At 46.9% G+C, this 23,032-nt stretch overlaps 2 protein-coding genes across 14 annotated transcripts in view; one reads left to right on the top strand and one right to left on the bottom strand.

Annotated features, from left to right (window-relative positions):
* PIGG (phosphatidylinositol glycan anchor biosynthesis class G (EMM blood group)) overlaps window positions 1-19,829 on the bottom strand; it is a 40,572-nt gene extending 20,743 nt beyond the window's left edge. For 7 of the 9 annotated variants that reach the window (XM_003811310.5, XM_003811311.5, XM_063603615.1 and 4 more), the window contains exons 1-6: window positions 19,570-19,829; window positions 18,457-18,662; window positions 13,125-13,334; window positions 11,459-11,647; window positions 10,121-10,262; window positions 2,918-3,130 (exon numbers count right to left, since the gene is read on the bottom strand). In XM_003811310.5, coding sequence (XP_003811358.3) covers window positions 2,918-3,130; window positions 10,121-10,262; window positions 11,459-11,647; window positions 13,125-13,334; window positions 18,457-18,662; window positions 19,570-19,723 — 1,114 coding nt within the window. In that variant the 5' untranslated portion in view covers window positions 19,724-19,829. Of the gene's footprint in view, window positions 1-2,917; window positions 3,131-10,120; window positions 10,263-11,458; window positions 11,648-13,124; window positions 13,335-17,132; window positions 17,293-17,887; window positions 17,958-18,456; window positions 18,663-19,569 lie in introns of those variants that run through there. The other 2 variants (XM_034958086.3, XM_034958085.3) reach the window with 2 other exon arrangements.
* Window positions 19,830-19,879: 50 nt separating this feature from the next.
* ZNF721 (zinc finger protein 721) overlaps window positions 19,880-23,032 on the top strand; it is an 84,675-nt gene continuing 81,522 nt past the window's right edge. For 2 of the 5 annotated variants that reach the window (XR_008625030.2, XR_008625032.3), the window contains exons 1-2: window positions 19,880-20,000; window positions 20,832-21,920. The gene's annotated coding sequence lies outside the window, so the exon portion shown is untranslated. Of the gene's footprint in view, window positions 20,001-20,831; window positions 21,921-23,032 lie in introns of those variants that run through there. The other 3 variants (XM_063603613.1, XM_034958090.4, XM_063603614.1) reach the window with 3 other exon arrangements.

Raw genomic sequence — 23,032 nt, 5'->3', positions numbered from 1 at the left:
TTTGGATTGGGAGTGGGCGCTGGACCAGGAAGGTCTGATGTTTACGCTGAAATGTAAATGGTGCCCAGGAATTCGCCAGGCAAAAAACTGCAAGAAGAGCATCAAGCTGATGGGAACAGCATGTGCAAAAGTCCAGAGGCGAGAAAAAGCCAGTCCCACTACACTGAGAGAGCCGGGTGGGCACAAAGCCTCCAACAGACTGGACGCCACCGAGGGACTGCACGGGCCTGGCTGTGGGTTCTAAAACATATTTCAGTGTCAGAACACATACCCCATTTTGTTTTAGGAAAAATGATCCCCGACGGTGTAGACAATGGGCCGCCAGGGGGGGTCCCAGACGCTGTGACTGTGTTTTCAGTCAAGGGAGCCTCCTGCATTCCTTTAACAGGCTGGTTTCCTCTCATATCCACTGTGGTTCCCATCTTCCCCCAGCCACTACTTCTGGAACAGGCAAATAACCCTTCCATTGTTGTTTTGATTTTGTTGGTATCTTTTTTGTTTTGTTTTTTGAGACGGAGTCTTGCTCTGTCACCCAGGCTGGAGTGCAGTGTCGCCATCTCGGCTCACTGCAAGCTCCGCTTCCCGGGTTCACACCATTCTCCTGCCTCAGCCTCCCGAGTAGCTGGGCCTACAGGCGCCTGCCACCATGCCCGACTAATTTTTTGTATTTTTAGTAGAGATGGGGTTTCACTGTGTTAGCCAGGACGGTCTTGATCTCCTGACCTTGTGATCCCCCTGCCTCAGCCTCCCAAAGTGCTGGGATGACAGGCGTGAGCCACCACACCTGGCCAATTTTGTTGGTGTTTTTATCACTCTTAGCATAGAAAAAAGGACACAGTGACAAAACAAGCAATATGCAAAAGCTACCAAACTCATACTATTTTTTAAAAAACAAAAAGCACAAGTCACTGTTGTCCCTGGTCTTGACTAAAATGGCTCCATGGCCAAAGTCCTCCACCTCACAGGGTGAGAGCTGGTGCTCGGTGGGGCCTCCAGACACTCATCACATCCGGTTCCCAAGCACTCCTTGGCTGGCCAGGTTTGTCTTCCACACGTGACTCTAGGAGGCCGGTTTACATCTCAGCGCAAGCTTGTGGACGTTCACTCTATTTGGTAGTAATAGTATCCCTCTACTTCAAGTAGGGAAATCTGCCAACACCACATTAACTGCTGCCCCCAAATAGGAGTCGACTTCCTCCAGGCTCTCAAAGGAGTCCCAGTATCAAACATGATTCTTGATGAACGCGGCTGCGTCAGAGTCGATTGTCTGAAGACATCCCAGGGAGACAAACGTTCCTCTCCTGGACCCTTCCTGTAGCTGTCTCCTGGCACCTCCCTTGGCCCCACACCTGCCTCAGGCAACTCCACCTCCTACTCCCATTAGAGTCGCAGTGTCTGCTGCCTAGGGCTCTCGCCTGCCCAGTACCAGCCAGGCCTTCCCCCACTCTCCATCTGACGAAGCCACTCATCACCCTCCATGGCCAGATCCAAAGCTCAGTTCTCAATTCCTGATTTTATTCAATACCAACCTTTGACGCAGCTGCCCACTCCCTGCTTCCTGAAATTACTTCTTTACATGGCTTCCTGGACACCAACACCCCCACTCACAAGCACCTGCCTTGCAGAACTGTTCCTCCTAAGTCGTGCCCTCCTGAGGAAATTATTACTCTCTTCCTTCGCTTTCAGCTGAAAGCCCCGGAGTCGTACCTAACGCCTCTGGTCTGCTCGTACCCAATATCGCAGCATATGAGCAAATCCTGTCTTCATGACCTTCAAAATCTTTCCAGAATGCAACCACTTCACCACCACCCCTGCCTGGGCCCTGGCCACCCTCACCTCTCACAGAAGTAAAGCCACTGCCTCCTGACTGGTCTCCTCCTACAGCACAAAGCAGAATCCTCCACGAGGGTGCCTGAGACAGCCTTCGAAAATGCAAGTGGAAGACTCTGGCTCTCACCAAACCCTGCAGCAGCTCCCCATTTAACTCAGAATACAAGTGAAAGCCCTTCCAGCGCCCAGTGGCCCTCACCCCTTAATGCCATCTCCTCTGCCCTGCCCTTGCCACTCTGGCCCCTTCTCTGACCATCCCCTGAATGTGCGCCCCATGGAGGACCCTGTCTGCTGCCCCCACAGCCTGTAATGTGCCCTCCCAGATGGCCAGCGGCCAGCCTGCCCCAGCGGCTCCCCCACCCGCTTCACTTCCCACCCCACGCCTGTTTATTCCTTCTTTTTTTTTTTTTTTTTTTTTGAGGCAGAGTCTCGCTCTGTTGCCAGGCTGGAGTGCAGTGGCGCGATCTCAGTTCACTGCAACCTCCACCTCCAGGGTTCAAGCGATTCTCCTGCCTCAGCCTCCTGAGTAGCTGGGATAACAGGTGCCCGCCACCATGCCTGGCTAATTTTTGTATTTTTAGTAGAGACGGGGTTTCACTGTGTTAGTCAGGCTGGTCTTGAATTCCTGACTTCATGATCCGCCTGCCTCGGCCTCCCAAAGTGCTGGGATGACAGGCGTGAGCCACCGCGCCCAGCCCTGTTTATTCTTTTCCTAAGGTACTCGTCACCATCGGCCATCGATCACTTCCTTTTCTCTCCTCCCTCTGGAAGGTTCCATGAAGGCAGAGCCTCGTACCTGCTCTGTCTCCAGTGCCTGTTAACAGCCTCTCATTCATAACAAGATCCTGGTAAATAGTTGTTGAATGAATAAATTTATGAAAGAACTTTAGATAACTGCATCTGAGGGTGCTGCCAATGGTGATAGTTCAAAGTTCTAAGAAAACAGAAACACAATCTGTATCATCAAAGAGTAGTGATGAAAAAATACTCCTGTGACAAACTGCATACCACAGAAACACATCGGAGAAACCCGAGCTCAGTGGAAACACACAGCTCTGACAGAGCTCGAAACGGTGAGCTGACTGACCTTTTTCATATGACGGCACATTCTCTTGCAACAGTTTACTAAGCTGCACTGTATTCAAATGTAAAAATCTCAACTGCTCTCTCATTGGTCTTCCTTCCACAACTGGGAATAGGAGGCTCCCGACGCTGTCTTTTGGAATCGGTAAGCCAAGTGCTATCGCCAGTGTCGCAGCCACATCCGTCTGTTGGACGTGCTTTGGATGTCGGATATCACCTAGAAAAAAGAAAACATTTTAAGTAACAGACTTCTAGAAAGTGTAAGATGGTAGTCATTCTTGAATTAGACCTTCTACAACTAACATGAGCCAAATGATCCGTCTCTTCACACCATTCAACACAGAATCGTACAGGAATCACCTCCTGTGCTTGCTGTGTTGACAGTTACCGAACCCATTCTATGCCAGGGACGGTGTCTTTCCTTCAGTAGCCTGCAACAGGCTGCGAGAGGTTCATGTGAGGAATTCCATACAGTGAGGGCTACGGAGCATGGGCTGAACACAGAGGAAGCAGGTGGTCCCGCAGACACGGAGGGACTGTCACTTTGGCAAGGTCAACAGCCAACCGGGGAATGAAGTGAGGCTGGGATCGCTGACAGCCCGGCCCCTCTGGATTTGGAGCATCCCATGCTCTGCCCTCTACGAGCACACATGCCGTTGCTCATGGAGAAAATAAACCCTTCACGGCTCCTGGGCAGCTGTGGGTGCTTCTATAGGGGAGCGCAGAATGAGGCAGGTTCAGCTGGGCCAGGTGCTCTAATCAACTTGGACAAGCTGGACATCTGCCTGCTGGCTAAAGCTGAAGCCTGAACAGTGAGTGGCTATCCTACCATCTCCTTGCAAGAATGGCTGTGATGTCAGCACCATGGGCCTAGGCCACTGCTCTGCCACCATCCACTATGATTTCGGAGGAGAAACTCAACTTGGTCGGAGTGTTTTCATCTGTAAAGACAGCAAACAGCTCCACACCCTGGAATTCAATGTACACCGGCAGGGCGCCAAGAGGCCACAGGGACGGCTACTCAGGATAGGTGGTGCGTGAGGTGTCTTTAGATACTCAGGTGTGAGTCTGGGGAGGTATTACTTTGATTATGGTAAGTTTTTTGTAGCGAGTTTTTAATTTGGTCAAATTTATTAATCAGGTCTTGGCCAACTCTCTAATGACGGCTTCTAGGTCATGCTTAGAAAGAACCTTCCACTCCAGTGTGGCCGTTTTCTTCCAGTACTTTTCTTCTAGTATTTTCTTACATTAAGTGCTTTGAGCTGACACAAAAAATAAAACACAAAGACAAAAACAAACCCACCTTAAATTGCTTTTGACCCTCATACTGGTAGTGGCAGCACTGGCATTGTTATTCTGAGACTGTTGCGTGTCTATTGCGGGATAAAGCCAATGAGTCATTATGTGATATGCTAATTCTATCATATCTGGAGTTGCTGACAACCAAGATTCTAAACTTAGGAAGAAGAAAGTACAGATGTAAGACCTAAGAAGTCATTTTACAGTTTTGAAGGTGAATCGATACAAACACAAGATCATTTTATCTTAAAACAATTTCTTCTTTCTGTCTAGAAACAATGACCAACCACTCAGAGCTAGCACTGGTAGCTCTGAGACAGTGATCTTGAAATACCACCTTCCACTAAAAAGAAGCAGGGCATCCTGGAGAAATCGCTGACTGTAGGTCTCAAGAAGGAAATGTGCACGAGTAAACTGTAGTAAAGCAAAGAGTTTTGGGGCTGGGGACCTACAGATTTACAGAGACTTAAGAGATACATAAACAAATCACAGTGTATGGTCTTATTTGTAGCCTGATTCAAACAAGCTGAAACACCTAAAGAGAGAGAAATAGATATTAGAGATATGAACACTACTCAGTGATATTAAGGAATTAACACTATTTTTTAAATGTGATAAGGGTATCAAGATTATGGGGGTAAAGAGCACGTACCTTTTAGAGGTCTGCTTCCAAATAATAAAGGAGAAGGGAAATGAGTGTGGGCACGGATGAAAGAAGATTGGCTGTAATTGGCCAGTAACTGGTGAAGCTGGACTTGGGGGTTTATTATACGACTGTGACTACCGTTCTACATCCAGAATTTTCCGTACTGTAGTCTTTTAAAGACGTTAACATGCTTTGACCTGGATTGATATTGTTGTAAAGAATAAGGCAGAGAGTCTGCATTACCTTTTTCCAAAAGGTCAGCCAGGGGTACCAGCATCATTTATTGAGCACCATGTCTTCTCTGCACTAATCTGAGATGCCATCTTTGTCACCAAGTCCCCAGATACACTGAGGTCTATTTCTGGCCTCTTGATTTTGCATCTTTGATTGGTTTGTGACCAGTTCTTGCCTGCACAAACTATTTTAATAACTGTAATTCTGAAATACAAACACAGGGTAGGCCTGTGGATTGCGCCCCACTGACGATGAGGGGCCATGAAAGAAGTTCCAGCACTTCAGAAAACCATTCCCACAGCCCAGCAGCATCCTTTCACTGCCGGTCTCTACCTCCACTGGCTCGCCTGCTGAGTCTTCAACATTCAATCCACAAATGATAAAACATCCACTAGGTGCCAGGCACCAGGGGAACAGAACAACAAACAGGGTCAAACATTCTAGTAGCAAGAGGCCGAAAATAAAACAGACCTGCTCTGCCCTCTGTGGAAGTCCAGGTACAGGCATGCTCTCCTTCCCACACCCCTTGACTCTGGAGTGGCCAGACCTGTACTGCCCACACAGGGAGGTCAGCACTCTAGGGGTGGGCGGTGGTGGGCTGAAGGTCTCTGAAGTCACTCACTACACAATCCAAAACCGCTTATTTTCAAAATAATAAGCATTTTAACATTTATTTTTATTAACATAACAAAACAAAAATTTCCGTGCATTTTTAAGATAAAAATCCTTCAGAACTATAGGGAATAGTGTTAAGAGTAGCTCCATGAACTTGCTTATCAATAAAACAAGCATAAATGGTAAACATTTTAAAAACCACCACTACCACCATTCACAGTCTCTGGAAATTGTCTAGGGATACAGAACAAACAAAGAAATCTTTATTCAAGAAAATCCACTGGGCCTTGGTAAGAAGCCTAAGAGTCTGCAGCCCTTGAACCATGGCCTGCTCCCTCCCTCCCCCTCCTAGCCCAGTGGGGCAGAAACTCTCCTGTGGTGGGTGCAGCCCAGAACACAGAGCTCCCTTTCCCCCAGCTCCGGAAGGAGGGTTGGTTATACGATCTCCCTCTCATCCCCCCAGCTCCTGATAGAGGATTATGCGATCTCCTTCCCATCTCCCCTTGCTCTTCTTTTCCTCATCAAATAGAGAATATCAATAAAGAGATAAAAATTATTATTATTATTACTATTTTTAGATGGAGTCTCACTCTGTCGCCAGGCTGGAGTGCAGTGGTGCGATCTCGGCTCACTGCAACCTCTGCCTCCCGGGTTCAAGTGATTCTCCTGCCTCAGCGTCCTGAGTAGCTGGGATTATAGGCACCCATCACCACATCTGGCTAATTTTTGTACTTTCAGTAGAGACGGGGTTTCACCATGTTGGTCAGGCTGGTCTCGAACTTCTGCCCTTGTGATCCGCCCGCCTTGGCCTCCCAAAGTGCTGGGATTACAAATGAGCCACCGTGCCCGGCCAGAAATTATTTTTTAAAAAGCATCAAATGAAACTCTGGTGTTAAAAAAATATGATAACGGTTGGGAGGCCGAGGCGGGCAGATCACAAGGTCAGGAGTTTGAGATCGGCCTGGCCAATAATGTGAAACCCTGTCTCTACTAAAAATACAAAAATTAACCGGTGGTGGTGGGTGCCTGTAATCCCAGCTACTGGGGAGGCTGAGGCAGGAGAATAGCTTGAACCCGGGAGGCGGAGGTGGCAGTGAGCCGAGATCGTGCCACTGCACTCCAGCCTGGGTGACAGAGCAAGACTCCATCTCAAAAAAAAAAAAAAAAAAAAGTATGATAACTGAAACAGAAAATTCACTAAAGGGGTTTAACAATAGACTTGAACTGGCAGAAGAAAGAACCAGCAATTTAAAGATAGATCAATAGAGATTATGCAATTTAAACAACTGAAAATTTTCCAAATTTGATGAAACACATCAACCTACACATGCAAGAAGCTCAATGAACTCCAAGTTGAGTAAACATAAAATACAGATACATTATAGCAAAAATGGTAAAAGACAAAGAAATGGGAAACCCAATTAGATTAAGAATTGACTTTTCATCAGAAACCATGGAGGCCAGAAGGCGGTGAGACAGCACATTCAAAGTGCTGAAAGAAAAAACAGCCAAACCAGTCTTACAGTCAGCAAAACTCCTTCCAAAAGGAAGACAAAATAGACATCCTGGATATTTTCTAAAACAAAAAATTCTTTGCTAGCAAATCTGGCTTACAAGAAATACTAAAAGAAATTCTTCAGGCTGAAAGCCAGTGACTCCAGATCAAATTTCAGGTACATAAAAAAGCAAAGAGCGTCAGTAAAGGTAATCATATAATTATGAAAGACACTATAAAAGCATTTTCTTCTTTCCTCTCCTGATTTAAAAGCAATTATATAAAACCATATCTATATAACTATGTCATCAGTTTATAACATACAGAAAAGCAACATATGTGACAATAACAGCACAGAGGTGGCGGGTGGGGGCACAGCTATACTGGGTAAGAAAATGACAACATAGGAAATATACATCCACACAAAAAGCTACACACAGATGATCACAGCGTCATTATTCATCACAGCCAGAAAGTGGAAACAACCCAAATGTCCATCAGCTCAAGAATGGTCAATGAATGTGTTAAATCCATGCAATGGAAGCCTATTTAATAACAAAATAAATGAAGTCTTCTTTTTTTTTTTTTTTTTTAAGATGGGGAGTTTCACTCCTGTTGCCCAGGCTGGAGTGCAATGGCACGATCTCGGCTCACTGCAACCTCCGCCTCCTGGGCTCAAGTGATTCTCCTGCCTCAGCCTCCCAAGTAGCTGGGGTTACAGGCATGCGCCACCACACCCAGCCAATTTTGTATTTTTAGTAGAGACGGGGTTTCTCCATGTTGGTCAGGCTGGTCTCGAACTCCCGATCTCAGGTGATCTACCCACCTCAGTCTCCCAAAGTGCTGGGATTACAGGTGAGAGCCACAGTGCCTGGCCTAGAAATGAAGTCTTGATACATGCTATAACTATGAACCTGGAAAAACACTATCCTACATGAAAGAAGCCAGGCACACGAGACCATATGGTTTCATTTACACAAAACATGCAGAAGAGGCAAATCTACAGACAATGATGCTGATTACCTAGGGTTGGGGGAGGGAGAGAAGACTGGGCTGGGGAAGAGGAAGGTGGCTGCAGAAGAGTATGGGGTTTCTTTCTGAGGTGAGGAAAATGATGTAAAATTGACTGTGATGATGGTGGCCCAATGCTGTGAGTACACCAGAGTACAGTCCTGGCTCACGAAACAGGTATGATGAGAATAAAGAAAACAAAACAGAACCAACTCTCAGGACTGAAGCTGGTGATGAGTCCGGCACTTGCAGGCAGCCTGCACGCATGCAGCTGCCCCCACCATTCCTAGCTCTGCTCAGGTCAGACATTCAAGATGAAGAAGTGTTGGGAACAAGCCTCCCAGAATCTGGCCATAAACTGGCCCTAAAACTGGCCATAAACAAAATCTCTGCAGCACTGTGACATGTTCATGATGGCCATGACACCCACGCTGGAAGGTTGTGGGTTTACGGGAATGAGGGTAAGGAACACCTGGCCCGCCCAGGGTGGAAAACCGCTTAAAGGCATTCTTAAGCCACAAACAATAGCATGAGAGAACCGTGCCTTAAGGACATGCTCCTGCTGCGGTTAACTAGCCCCATCTATTCCTTTAATTCAGCCCATCCCTTCGTTTCCCATAAGGGATACTTTTAGTTAATTTAGTATCTGTAGAAACAATGCTAATGACTGGTTTGCTGTTAATAAATACGTGGGTAAATCTCTCTTCAGGGCTGTCAGCTCTGAAGGCTGTGAGACCCCTGATTTCCCACTTCACACCTCTGTATTTCTGTGTGTGTGTCTTTAATTCCTCTAGCGCCGCTGGGTCAAAGCCTCCCGGACTGAGCTGGTCTCGGCAAAGAAGCTTCATAAAAAGATATAAGAGGTCAGGTGGAGATCACGGTGGGCAAAACAGACGTGGTCCTGTCCTCATCTGGCTTAAAGTGTAATGTGGAGGCAGATGTCACATGAATCCCATAAATAAACAAAATCCATCAATAAGTCTGCAATGATAAATTATGCCAAGAATGATGAACGGGGACACTTAGAGAGATCAATCTGACCGGTGTGGGGCCTATCCACGGCATTTACAGCCACAGAGGCAGATGAGACCGTATCTCCAGGGCTAATGCAGAATGAAACAAGAAGGCAGTCCAGTAAAAAAGACCAGGGGAAGGAAACTAGGCTGGCAAAGGAGAGAAAAGGAGGAAAACCAGAAAGATGTGAGGTTCCAGAAGCTACGGGACCAGCAGCACTAAGGGTGCTGAAGGGTCAGTGAGAGCAGTGCCCGAAAGCGCCTGCTGTGCCTGACGGCAGAAATAACCGCTGAGCTCACCAAAAGTGAGTCAGTGAGTGTGGCAGCAGAAGCCAGGCGCAAGTGGAAGGCAGCCGCCGACAGGACAGCAAGGCCGGCGGCCGCGAGGGCAGAGTGCGTAGGCTGGCGGCTGAGTCAGGGCACAGGTCAGAGTGGGGTGTGTGTGTGTTTGGGGCGTGTCTGAATACTGACAGACGGGGCCTCTGTCTGTCCTGCTCTGGCTGGGTCCCATGAGTCTTGTTGACACTGCTATTCAACAGATGGTTTACAATAATGCAAACTTTTAAAAAAGCCGAGGTATTCACGTTTCCTTCAGTTCACACATGCTGTCCAGATGTCTCTGAGCTACTGGCAATTTTTCTCAACAGTTCCAGATATCCAGGCAGCAACATTCATACAACAAAATTCTGACAAAGAATAACTGTATTTTAAGGATTCGAGAAGGAACGTAACTTCAGATCCCGAAAGCCTTTTGCCCAATTACTTTTCATGCTCACATTGCTCGGGGACTTCAACCTTATGGAGCTTCTAAAAAATAGGTTTTCAAAATTAAAGCCAGACTATAGAAAACAAATGTAATACAATTTCCAACTGTTAACATTCCTAAATTCTCACCGGGTTTCCTTTCAAACGCAGAACTGATTAAAATCAGAGGTGTATTCACCTCCTCGGTGGAGGAGGCCCCGTGACTTCCTGTTTCAGACATGCCATGGTCACCACAAAGAACCAGCAAATTGGGTAAAGGCGTCTCTCTCTCCTTTAAGGCAAAGGAAAAACATTTCAACTGCGTTCAGACTGAAGAGAGCACATCATCTTAAGAACACAATTTTCGGTTTTAGCTTTACTTTATAGAGTTGTAGCTCTTTCTCAACGAATTAGATTTTTTTTTTTCCTATGAGCTCATAGCCAGATCGCAGGGTCACAGTCAAATAATGCCATAAATGAAGTTCACAGAATTGTACACAGCTCACGGAGCACAGCAGGCTGCATTTCTGCCCTCTGATGGCAGACGGTTTGTATCTGGTTTCTGTCTTTGCCACTGCCAAGCTGTGAGACTCTGGACGCATTCTACTCTGTGCCTTGGTCGCCTCATCTGTCAAATGGAATCTTTCACAGGACTCTGGTGAGAACACAACACACAGCACAAGGCAAGAGCTCTGAGCCATGTGGGGGCACCCACCAGGCTTCTCTGCCCCTGGGGTTGCAGCCACACAGCCTTTGCTCCTCCAGGACAAGCCAGGCAGGCTGTGCCTGACCCTCGCTGCTGCTCCTCCTGGAACACTCGTGCACAGACCACATGGTCTGCCCCTCCCTCCCTTCAAGTCTCTGCTCACCCTGCACACGTCTTCAGGGAAGGCTTCTCTCAACACGCTGTTGAAAGCCCCTCCTCCTGCCCTCTGAGTTTCTGCAGCACCCATCACCTCCTCACATACTTATTTACTCATCTTTCTCATCTCTCCTGGCTAGAACGTGAGCTTCACGAGGGATTATCGACTGTTTCACTGATGCACCCAAATGCATGGACAAAAAGTGACATAGAACAGAAACAGAGACACAGAACAGAGACAGTGGCACAGAACAGAGAGAGTGACACAGAACAGAGAGTGACACAGAGAATGACACAGAACAGAAAGTGACACAGAACAGAGTGGCACAGAACAGAGAGAGTGATACAGAACAGAGAGAGTGGCACAAAAGGTCCTCAGGAGGTATTAGTTGAATGAATGCATACACGGGTAGGAGTGAGAGCTGCTGTTCTGCAGGGCTGCTGGAAGACGGAGTCAGTGCAGTGGACACTGAGACAGTGCTGCCCGTGTGGTATGCGGCCCCTGGCTAGCAGACTGATGGTGGACATTCACACAGGCACCCTGAATAACTCAGGCGGTTGCATTTATTCTAGGGAACATCCACGTGAAACCACATCAGCAGACAGTGTGTGACGGCGAGCCTCACCTTCGACTGCAGTGAGGTGTGGATCTTCATCAGCACGCTGTCCATCTCGCTCAGCTTCTGCCCAATCAGGGGGCTGTTGGGCCCTGAAATGTGGCCAATGTGGTCCAGCCCCAGGTAGTGGAGGATTAATATGTCCCAATCTCCTCTTTTTAATACTTTATCCAAATGCCTCGTGACATTATTATCCACCTTTGAAGGGGAAACACACGTATAAACAGCTCACCTAATTTCCCTGGATCTTCACTCCCTGGGGAAAATGCAACAGTCATCTTAAAATCTAGGGGCTTATTCAGGTTACAGGATTTGGGGGAGTTGAAAAACAACAAAATCTATGTCATTAAAAATAAATAAATAGGCTGGACACAGCAGCTCATGCCTATCATCTCAACACTTGAGGAGGCTGAAGCGGGAAGACTGCTTGAGGCCAAGAGTTCAGGACCCACCTGGGCAACATAGCAAGACCCCACGTCTATAATAAATAAATGAACATTAGCACTGGATTAAACTTTTGCTAATATTGTTTTTATGTTTCTGGGCTATGGATCGAATATATTCTACAGATAATTTAAATGAGCAAGGGTTCTTCTGACAAAAATATTTTTCTGTGGGATCACTGCTGGGCTTAATGGGCATAACTGAAGGTGAGCAAATGGGCAAGTTAAATAGATCCCAAGTTGTCATGAGGTAACTAAGGGCAAAGGGCAGTTAATTAAAGACAGGACAGTACCCAGCGTTAAAGTAACCAGCAGGACGGTGAAGCTGAGGGCATCTACATGTGTCCTACAAGAAGGCTGTTCTGAAAAAGACACAGCACTCAATGATCACATTGATTTCTGAAATAAACACATCACGGAGGAGAGATGAGCAGTTGATCAGCCCTCAATAGAGCTGTCAGCCTGGTGAGCCCTGACCCCTCAGCTAGCTCATCTCCCTCCCACTAAAAAAATCTCCTATGAAGAGAAGTGTTTCTCAGTGATGCCATATATAGTCAGGAAAACTCAGTCATTACTGAAAAGTAACTGTTGAAAAGCGCCCCACTTTGGAACAGGATAGGACTACAGATGCTCCATAAGGCCCAGACATCTAGGAGGTGAAGCTGGCTAAACCCAAGGCCAGGCAGGTGTGCTGGTGTGCTCCTGCCTCAGCCCCAGGTCTGCTTTCTAACATGCGGGTCTAATTTTTGTTGGAAAAGCTCCAGGAAAACCCCCTCAGGACCAGGCCCCACCCAGTCGGCCACCTGCCCTCAGGGCACGATGAGGCTCTGCTTGCAGCAGAACCAACAGGCTGTGGAGTCCTACAGCTCTGCCATGTGCAGAGGCTACCAGCCTGTTCTGCCCACCTGGGGAGTCCCCACTCACCCATCATATCTCGGCTCAGACGGTCCCTTGGCTGTGTCACCCTTCCTGATCCTCTCTGCCCCTCAATGGCACTCAGCTGTTCTAAGCTTTGGGTTCCATAAAACTCTGCTCACACCTGCTTCAGGTTTGTATTTCTGGATTGTTAACTGATTATGTGAGTGAATAATTTTTATACCTGTCCATAGTACTCCCTATAAATTAATAAAACCAAATATAAAATGGTATCATCTCTCACTAAGTAATGGGATGCCAGGCTCTATCTAGTATGATATTCTAGTATGATATATTTTCTTATTTTAAAAACTGACCTCTGTGTAATCTGACACGAAAAATGAGGTTGTTCCATCATATTCCACAAAATGCTTTGGGAATAATTTAACCCAGGTTTCATCTCCATAAAAGACTATTCTTTTTCCAGCTGCTTTTGCTTGTCTTATCACACTGTCTTCCAGCAGTGCAGGAGAATTGAGATTCCTGATGACGTCGACAAAGCCAGGAAGGCTCCCCGTCATCAATGCCTGCAGTCAGAAAATGCAAGAATTAGGCCACTGAATCCAAAACCGGAGCATGAAAAGGGCACCGAAGATTTTTTTTTTTTTTTTTTTTTTTGAGACAGGGTCCCTCTCTGTTGCTCAGGATGGAGTGCAGTCATGCAATCAGGGATCACTGCAGCTTTGAACTCCTGGGCCCAAGCGATCCTCCCACCTTGGCCTCCCAAGTAGCTGGAACTACAGGTGTGTGGCACCACACCCAGCTTTTTTTTTTTTTTTTTTTTTTTTTTTCGTAGATACAGCGTCCCACTATGTTGCCCAGGCTGGTCTGAAGATTTTTTATGGATAAAATAGGTGAGCATAAAGCTAGGGCATCCCTAGTACTGGTGGCTGGGTCAATGTTAGGACAGTAATTAGGGTAAAGAAGGGAAAGAGGCACATAGATTCTGGTGAAAAACTGTAAACTCAATAGTAACAAAGATAACCATATTAAAGGACATTCATGGCTCCTAATAATCTTTCCAGCTGACAAGAGGTTAAAGGAGGCGGCTAGGGATAGCGAGACAACGGCAACAGCCAGAGAAGCAGCTATGGGTTTGCGATGTAGCTGAAGCAAACGGCAAAGTGAGGTATACATTAGAAACATTAACCTGTGTATTCAAAGCCTCTGCCAGGTCCCAATTAAGATTCAAATCTCCACGTGACAAGCAAAGTCCATACGACTCCTAACAATCCAGCAATTCCAATGTCTACCTTTGAGTGGAAAACCAGGATGAAAGCAGTCCTAAAGCGTGAACTTTCAGCAATTTGCAAAGTGAACTGGGGGCCAGGGAGGCCACTGGGATAGTCTCTTCTGCTCCCACCCTCAATGTTGCCCCATATTTTCTGGGAGGGGTGGGAGGTGACTTGCCCTTATACCCTTCTGATAATAGAATTGAGTCAAGAATTTCCCTGAGTTTAGCATAGAACCTAAGAGGCCATGGTAATGGGTAACAGATCTCTGTGATTTAGAGTTATACAGCCACCCCAGCCAGCACTGGCATCCTGGAACCTGTGCAATGAAAATAAACGGGAACCTGGATAACATCAGCAGGTGAAATATTTTACCAAGACATCTTTAACGGTAAATAAATGCAAGTATGAATTATCCAGACTTCTGGAATGCCACAGGGAGGAGCTCGGCAAAATCTCTCTCCCAGGAGCAATAATAAAACTGGATGAAACTGTCAAAAGCAACCATTTTAGTACTTTGGAAATTCACCAAAATTACAGAACAGATTGAGAAGTGCTTATTTAAGAAAAAACACGGAATCTCAGTAAGAACAGCAAGTGCCCATGGTGTTTCTACACAGGGCGGCTCCCACTTCCCTCCTTTCCAGCTCCACGCTGCAGCAGCCACTGAGAAGCCCCACACCCAGGGAGGTTATGAAAACACATCAGGGGTGCTGAAGCACAACCTCTGACCAATCAGTGGCTGACCACTAAGCTATGCGGAGCCAGGGCCAGCACTCAGGAAGACAGGCTTAAAGATAAAAACAAGAACTTAAAAACCAAAAGAACCAAAAGACCTAAGTCAAAACATCAGTTGCCGCACACTCCCGGGGAGACAGACTGCAGAAGTCATTTAGGAAGTACTATACAAACAACCAAAATAACCCTAACAGCCACCAACATTCCTAGGGTGGGGCCAGAATTGAGATGAGGTGGGGTTTGCCTGGATACACACATTTGTTAAATGCTGTACATGCAAAAATGTAATTGTATAAAAATTATATTTCAATAGTTATTTTTTAAAATGTGAACCTCACCCCAAAATTGTACTCCTTAAAAGGCAGCCAATTACTCTTGGTGAGTATCCTTTTGGACTCTTTTCTGTGTGTGTGTGTGTGTGTGTGTGTGTGTGTGTGTGTGTATAAAATCACAAATATATGAAGGTACACATTTTTTACCAAAATGGTAGCAAACTATACAAATTACTCTCAAACTTCTTCAATTAATAACACATCATGAACGTCTTTACCTAGGGAAAACACAAGCATTTTATCTTTTTTCCAAACAGCTACAGAGCATTCCAGTGTGTAGCTGTACAATAACGTATTTAACCGAGACCATTTTACTGGGCATTTATTTTAAACAGCTTCCTATGGAAGTGCCACTTGAGCTGAGACCTGAAGGTTGAAAAGTTGTGGAGGTGAGGTGGGACTTTCCAGAGTAAAACACCTGCAAACTGCAAAGGCTCCAGGCAGAAAAGCCAGCAGCACCCGGGAGGAAATGAGCTGCGTGCGACCTTTGTGGATGAAGGGCAAGGGAACACGGAAGGGGGCCTATATGAGGATGAAGAGGTAAACGGGAGTGAGGCCACGCAGAGCCTTGAGGCACGGGTGATGGGGTTCAGTGTTCAAACTGGGCAGAACGTAAACTACTGAAGGGTTTTAAAGAGTAGTGTAGCAGGGTCTGATTTGTGTCCAGAAGTGATTTGGGCCAAGAAAAGGTGCTAGGGCATTTATAACAGTTCAGACTGGAGCCCACAGCAGCCTGGACGACGGTGGTGGCAGTGGAGATACCAGCTCAGTCAACCTGTATTCACATCCACAGTATTTCAAGAGCACCTGTTCACCTCATTTCTTGTGCGGGGTAGAGATCATCAATCTTTAAATTTTTACAATATGATAAACAAAAACTGGCGTATGGGTTGTTTTGTTTGCCCTGCTCTGATTACTAGTCAAGAATCTCTGCATATGCTTATTGGCCATTCCGCTTTCTTCCTTGGTGGATTCCGTTATATACTCGGCCCAGTTTCCATAGGACTGTCCCTCCTTGATCCGAACCTCTTTATACATCATGGACTTAACATCTTGTATGCCATGTCCACTGTCAATAATTTCTTCAGTTTATCATGTTAGTTGACTTTGTTTACAACATTTGACAATATAAAAGTTTTCTGTTTTCATCCCTTCTTTTGTGGCTTTTACAAGGCACCTCCCTCATCCTCACACTAGCTTGGGTTCCCACCGATATTTTTAAAGAGGGTAGGGACTACTTGGCATCCCCTCATCCCAGAAAGCGTGCAGACAGCGAGTGGGCTGCATTCACAGTCCTAAGAAATCTAAGGGAAAGCTCAGGTCTGTCAATCAATGCCAGCTATTATTATGACCAGAAAGTTCTTTAAGAAAGAAAAGGCATTCAAAAATGAGTTACATGACTTTAAAACAAAGCTGCTGCAGGGTCTTAGCAAGTGAAAGCACACTGGACATGTCAGGGTTCGCGTCTGGTTACAAATGTATCAACACCAGGAGATGCTCTGAGCCCTTTCTCAGACTGGAGGCAGGGCAGGGGACACTTTCCTCAACCAACACTGCCCAACCCCAACCTACCAAACTCCAGAGCTGTACAATCCTAACTCCAGTATGGGCTTTCTGTTCTAGCTCCTCCCTGATGGGGAAATAAGGAGCAAGAATCCTCAAAGGACTGAAAATGAAAACACTAGCTCTGGGGTGAGGCTCCCCAGCAAAGGTGAAATAAAACCAATAAGCTGGAGACAGAGGCCCCAAGAACCACAGTGCCAACGGACTGGTCTGAATAGAACCTAGAACCTGCACAATCACTTCTACATTTTCTCAAATCTGCCTGTTAAATCTTAAAAGAAAAGGAGAAAAGGGTTCCTTCCACATTTCTGATAGAGCAGATAAAGAAATCGGTGTTCCTGAAGATCAGGGACCTGGATGTCTTTCTTCCAGATTCCCACAGCTAGTTTCAGCAGGACGGCAGAAACTCTGAGTGCTGTGTTCAAAGGTGCCTGCCCCTCTCCCCTTCATTCTCTCTCACCTCCCTCTCCATTCCTTCCAGAGCAGTTGTCACTGTCTGAAACGATCTTCATTGATTCATATTTTACCGATTTTCTATCCCTCCAATTAGAAAGTAAGCTCCATGAGGACAATGCTGTCTTGTTCTTCACTGCCTCCCTCCTGTCTGGAACAGTGTGGCACACAGTAGATGCTCAATAAATATTGCTGAAGGAAGTCACATCACATTGAAATGCGGCAGAGAGAGTAAGAAATTCAAGGAAAAAGTCAGTGAGTGATATGGCACTGTGCTTCCTTCAGTCTCAGACTGCTTTCATCCAGTGAACATCTGCCAAGCATCTGCAAATGGGGCTGCCCCCAAGCCTTAAATCAATAAGTAGCTCCTTCTCACCAAATAATGTTTCACATGATCAACGACACAGCTAAGGCTCCGTCAGAGACTTTATGCCACGCTGACATGCGATACACTCACACACTTCAACCCCTCTGCTCCTTTCTGTCCCCACCTTTATTCATCCTTCCAGTCTCAGTTTAAATGCAATTTCCTCAGCCAGGCTTTCTCACCCACTAATCATCACATCCTGTTCTTTCTCATCATGCATTAACCACACTTTACAACTGCATGTTTTCATATGCTCCTTTGTTGAGTGGCTGTATATCTAAAGACTAAAAGCTACATGAAGGCAGAGATACTATTTTTTCCCCAATTGCATACCCATTAAAGTATCACCACATAGTAGTTGCTCAAAAGTTTTGAGCCAATCAATAAAGGCTTACTTTTTTCTTTACCCACGGTTCTTGGGAAATGCACTATGTACTTCAAAGCTGCTGTCAGTAGGCTGGACACCTGAAGGATATGGTGGAAACAGTGGTAATTGTTGAGGCCGGAACATACTGATTTGATCATTATGTATACTGGTGGATAATTTTGGAGAAGTCACATTTAACTTATCTGAGTTTGCTTTCCTATCTATAAAGTCTAGAGACTGAACTAGATTAACTCTACAGGCTCCTTCTAAGATTGTAAATGACCCAGTGACGATTAAAGAAGAAAGCAGGTCACCAAGAATGGCATATCTTGGGGTAGGTTAGCCTGGATGATTTTGCTCTAAATCTTTTATATTTCCCATGAAGCATGAGCTTTGGCTACTTGACAAGGGGCACAAATGATGGGTCTCAGTTCCATCCTGTGTGAGGCTCCTTCAACATTCTATTGCCCCAGCCAACTGACAGCACAAAATTTCCACTTTCTTAAAATTGCAACTCCAAGCGAAAAACTACAGAGGCCCCCTCTAAATCTTCAAAACAGCCAAACCATGATTCATAAAACATTAAGGCAAACTTACCTTGATTCGAGGCATAGTAACTGTAGGTGGCTTTGCTTCAGCCACAAAACTGTGAGAAGCTCCTTTTTCCACAAGGTAAGTTGTGTAGGGCATAAATTTCACACCCTTTGACCCAAACACAAAATCATCTCTCAAGGCATCTATCAGAACAATAACAACTTTACTGAAGAGAGGTGGTGGCAGCGTGGTCCAGTTAGAACTGGCTCCTAAGTGTTTGAAAGAAAAAAAAGGAAATTGAACTCTAAACTTTCCTTAGCATCAAGCACCTTCACAATCTAGCTTCTACCTACTTCTCCAGCACATACCCTGCGATATCTACATAACCCAACCCAAAAGGAGGCGACTTGTACTTGGTAGGTAGTGCTGGGGGGAAAGGACGGGGGTTAACAGGAGTAATCTTAGGGACCCACAGTAGCAAGCAGTGAATTATCCTCAGTATGGTGAGGAGTACTGGGGTAGGAGAATCCCTACGTAAGGGTCCTGGAATGGGACATTTAGGGAGCTTGACCTAAAACGCAGAGCTGCAGCTACGGGATGGCTGGGCGTTTACATACTGCGTTTACATGGTCAGCGGCTGGCGATGTGTCCAAGTGGTCCAGAACCAGGGCGCCTTTACTTGCTGTATATGGCTGGGTAGGTGAAGCCTAGGAAGAGGCCTAACGCAGAGAGGCCTTAGCCCCTAGGCAGGGAAAACATCTTGGAGGAATGTAAGAGACCAAAACGCGAGGGGATCGGCAGGGGTCTTATCTGTTGTGTGCTAGGGGGCAAAAACGGCGCCTATAACAGGGAGTGACCCAAAGGCTGCTCAGGAAAGGGGCGGGGGCTCTGGACGAGTAGAAGTGGAGAGGCCGGATCCCAGGTATGGACACAGCTTACTTTGTGGTGATCAGGAAGGAAGGTCGAAGTGGGGCCAGTAGAGGTGGTTGCCACAAAGTTGTAAGAATACAGAAAAGAGACGCTGGAGCGGTTAAAAAAAAATTTCTGAGGTGGGGACCATAATGGAAGAGACCACCGGGGAGCGCCGAGAAGAAATCCGAGCAGCGAGGCTCAGAAAAAAGGTCTTCTAGGGGATGTGGGGTCAGGGGAGCGGAGACGCCGGGGAGGGGTCCGTACCAGCCGAGGGTTCGGGCGCTGGGGGCTCCGCTCCGTGTTCCGCTCTGGCAGAGGAACGAACGGGAGCCGGGAAGAATCCCCGAAGGAAGACCGCGATCCCTAGCACCTCGATCGCTACGCAACAGGTAGCGAAAGTCCCGGAGCCCAGCCGCATCGTGGACACGCTAGGCTGGATGCGGAACCGACCCCACCTGGAGCCTCGCCCTGCTACAGCCGCGCTTCCGGCTCCAGGTCGCCTCTAAGCAATAACGCCAGGCCTTATCGTCGCAGCGACAGTGGCGTCACGTCCGCCGGCGCGCCACAGCAGCGCGTCACTTCCGCCAGCCCGCCACAGCGGGGCGTCACCTCGGAAATACGCACAGCGGGCGGTGCTCCCGGCTCCGTGGGGCCGTCTTCCCGGCGAGTCCGCGACGGTCGCCGCCCACGGCGAGGTACGAGGTTTAAAAAATTTTTTAATTTGGAAGGCAGGGTGCAGTGGCTCACGCCTTTAATCCCAGTACTTTGGGAGGCCGAGGCGGGCGGATCACGAGGTCAGGAGATCGAGACTATCCTGGCCAACATGGTGAAACCCCGTCTCTACTAAAAATACAAAAAATTAGTGGGGCGTGATGGCGGGTGCCTATCATCCCAGCTACTCGGGAGGCCGAGGCAGGAGAATCGCTTGAACCTGGGAGGCAGAGGTTGCAGTGAGCCGAGATCGCGCCACTGCACTTCAGCCTGGCAACAGAGCGAGACTCCGTCTCAAAAAAAAAAAAAAAGAAAATTCAACCTAATACCTCAGACAACTGGTAAATATCTTAATGATTAACTTCGTTTTAAAGATGCCACATGAGTGAGATCATGAGGTATTTGTCTTTCTGTGTCTTATTTTGCTTACATGATATCCTCAGGTTTATCCGTGTTGAGGCAAATGATAGGGTTTCATTCTTTTATTAGAGCTGAATAGTACTCCATTGTGTATATATACCACATTTTCTTTGTTCTGAAAGGAAAATCCTGGGGCCCCAAAATTACTAAACTAAGGGAAAAGACAAGCTCGGAACTGCTCAGGACAAACCTGCCTCCCATTCTATTCAAAGTCATTCCTCTGCTCACTGAGAAATGCATATTGATAGCCTCCTTTGGAGAGGCTTATCAGAAACCGCAACCATTTGTCTGTCACCTACCTGTGACCTGGAAGCCCCCTCCCTGTTCCAAGTTGCCCCCGCCTTTCTGGACAGAACCAATGTCCTTCTTTTTTTTTTTTTTCTTTTTCTTTTCAGATGAAATCTCACTCTGTTGCCCAGGCTGGAATGCAGTGGCGTGATCTCAGATCACTGCAACCTCTGCCTCCCGGGTTCAAGCAATTCTCCTGCCTCAGCCTCCTGAGTAGCTGGGATTACAGGTGCGTGCCCCCACGCACGGCTAATTTTTGTATTTTTAGTTGAGACGGGGTTTCACCATGTTGGTCAGGCTGTTCTTGAACTCCTGACCTCGTGATCCGCCCGCCTCGGCCTCCCAGAGTGCTGGAATTTACAGGCATGAGCCACCGCGCCCGGCCTGTTTTTTTTTTGTTGGTTTGTTTTTGAGACAGAGTCTCGCTCTGTCGCCCAGCCTGGAGTGCAGTGGAACCATCTCCGCTCACTGCAAGCTCCGCCTCCCGGGTTCACGCCATTTTCCTACCGCAGCCTCCCGTGTAGCTGGGACTACAGGCGCCCGCCGCCACGCCCGTCAAATTTTTTTTTTTTTTTTTTTTTTTTTGTATTTTTTAGTAGTGACGGGTTTCACCATGTTAGCCAGGATGGTCTCGATCTCCTGACCTCGTGATCCGCCCGCCTCGGTCTCCCAAAGAGCTGGGATTACAGGCGTGAGACACCGCGCCCTGTCCGGCCTGTTATTATACATATGATTGATATCTCGTGACTCCCTAAAATGAATACAACCAAGCTGTGCCCCGACCACCTTGGACCCACGTTGTCAGGATCTCCGGAGGCTGTGTCATGGGCCTGCGTCCTTAACTTTGGGAAATAAGCCTCCTGAAATGATTAAGACTTGTCGTTTTTCTCGATTGACATCTGGTAAGCACTGAGAGATCCTCAGTGAAGGTAACCCGGCCTGCAGCAGTTCGCCTATTGATCCTCGGTATTGGCTTGGCACCTTATTGCCCAAACTGGTAGGATGATTGCTGAAATCTGGGACCTTGTTCCTCCAGGGATCCCTGATCTTCCAACGTTTTTCGGTGGGGGGTCTGAGGTTTATTTGCTATTAAAAAACTCCTTTTTTGGGAGTTCCCACTCGCTTCATCAAGGAAGGCAAGCCTGCCTGCTTCTGCATCGACAGATAGCCGTCTTCAGCTTGAGCCCCATCACTAGGTAAGAAAATTGATTTGGAATTTTGTCTTGCAAATTCTTTTTAAATGACTAAAGACAACATTAACAACCAGCTGGTGTTTATTTCTGCTTACACTTAGAGCGTTCAGAAGTCATGTATTTTGTGTGATCATTGTTAGTTTTGCTTACCTGTTCTGTTGTTTGTTTCTGTCTTGTTGGGGTTTTTTGGTGTGTTTTGGTCCTTTCCCTTATCGGATTTGACCAACTCCAAACCCTCTAGCTCATGAGTGTAGAATCTTCCCCTCTGAAGAAATAAGAGCACCTGCCTCCCCTCAGCTTTTCGGGGCATTCTCAGACAACTGAGAATCACGTGAGGGTGTCTGGGAGGAATGCTGCCTAAGACATGCAGTGGCTCTAAATAGGTTTTCCCCCCAGAAGAACATACTTAGAGTCTAATCTCAGCTGGCAGGTGCATAGAAGGAGGTGACCCCTCCCGCACCTTGAGCCTCTGACACTGTGCCAGGTGGCCACCACACGGGTGGACCCAACCAGTTCGGGGGGTAACAGCCCTGAAAAGCTAGGTCTGCAAGCAGCACGTTTTGGGTCCGACACACATTCTGACTTGGCGAAATCCGAAGGGGAACTCTAAATTATGGGAACAAGGCCTCTGAAGCGGCTAAATACCCAACCCTCTACCCCCCCACACACAAAAAAGGCGGTATGGTTGGGGGAGGAAAACGGCCAGCAAAAGGAAAAAACAGAGAAAAGATTTTTAAATTTTCACTGCTAAAGGGATTTTATTTACATAACAACGCCACCTTTTTGCCAGCCAGACCAAACTGAAAGAGCAATGGCTGTATTTCTGAAAGGAGCATTCTGTCCGGCCGAAATATGGTAATGAGATTTAAAAAGATTTTTTTAAAGGAGCTCAATGGTTAAAAGTCAGCTTAATTTGGCCATGCTCAGTGGCTCACGCCTGTAATCCCAGCATTTTGGGAGGCCGAGGTGGGCAGATCATGAGGTCAAGAGATCAAGACCATCCTGGCCAACATGGTGAAACCCCGTCTCCACTAAAAATACAAAAAATTAGCTGGGCGTGGTGGCGGGCACCTGTAATCCCAGTTACTTGGGAGGCTGAGGCAGGAGAATGGTAT

This window comes from Pan paniscus, chromosome 3, assembly GCF_029289425.2.
Source record: "Pan paniscus chromosome 3, NHGRI_mPanPan1-v2.0_pri, whole genome shotgun sequence".
Classification (NCBI taxonomy): domain Eukaryota; kingdom Metazoa; phylum Chordata; class Mammalia; order Primates; family Hominidae; genus Pan; species Pan paniscus.
Note: the sequence above shows the minus strand (reverse complement) of the source record. Positions and strands in the feature narration are given on the sequence as shown.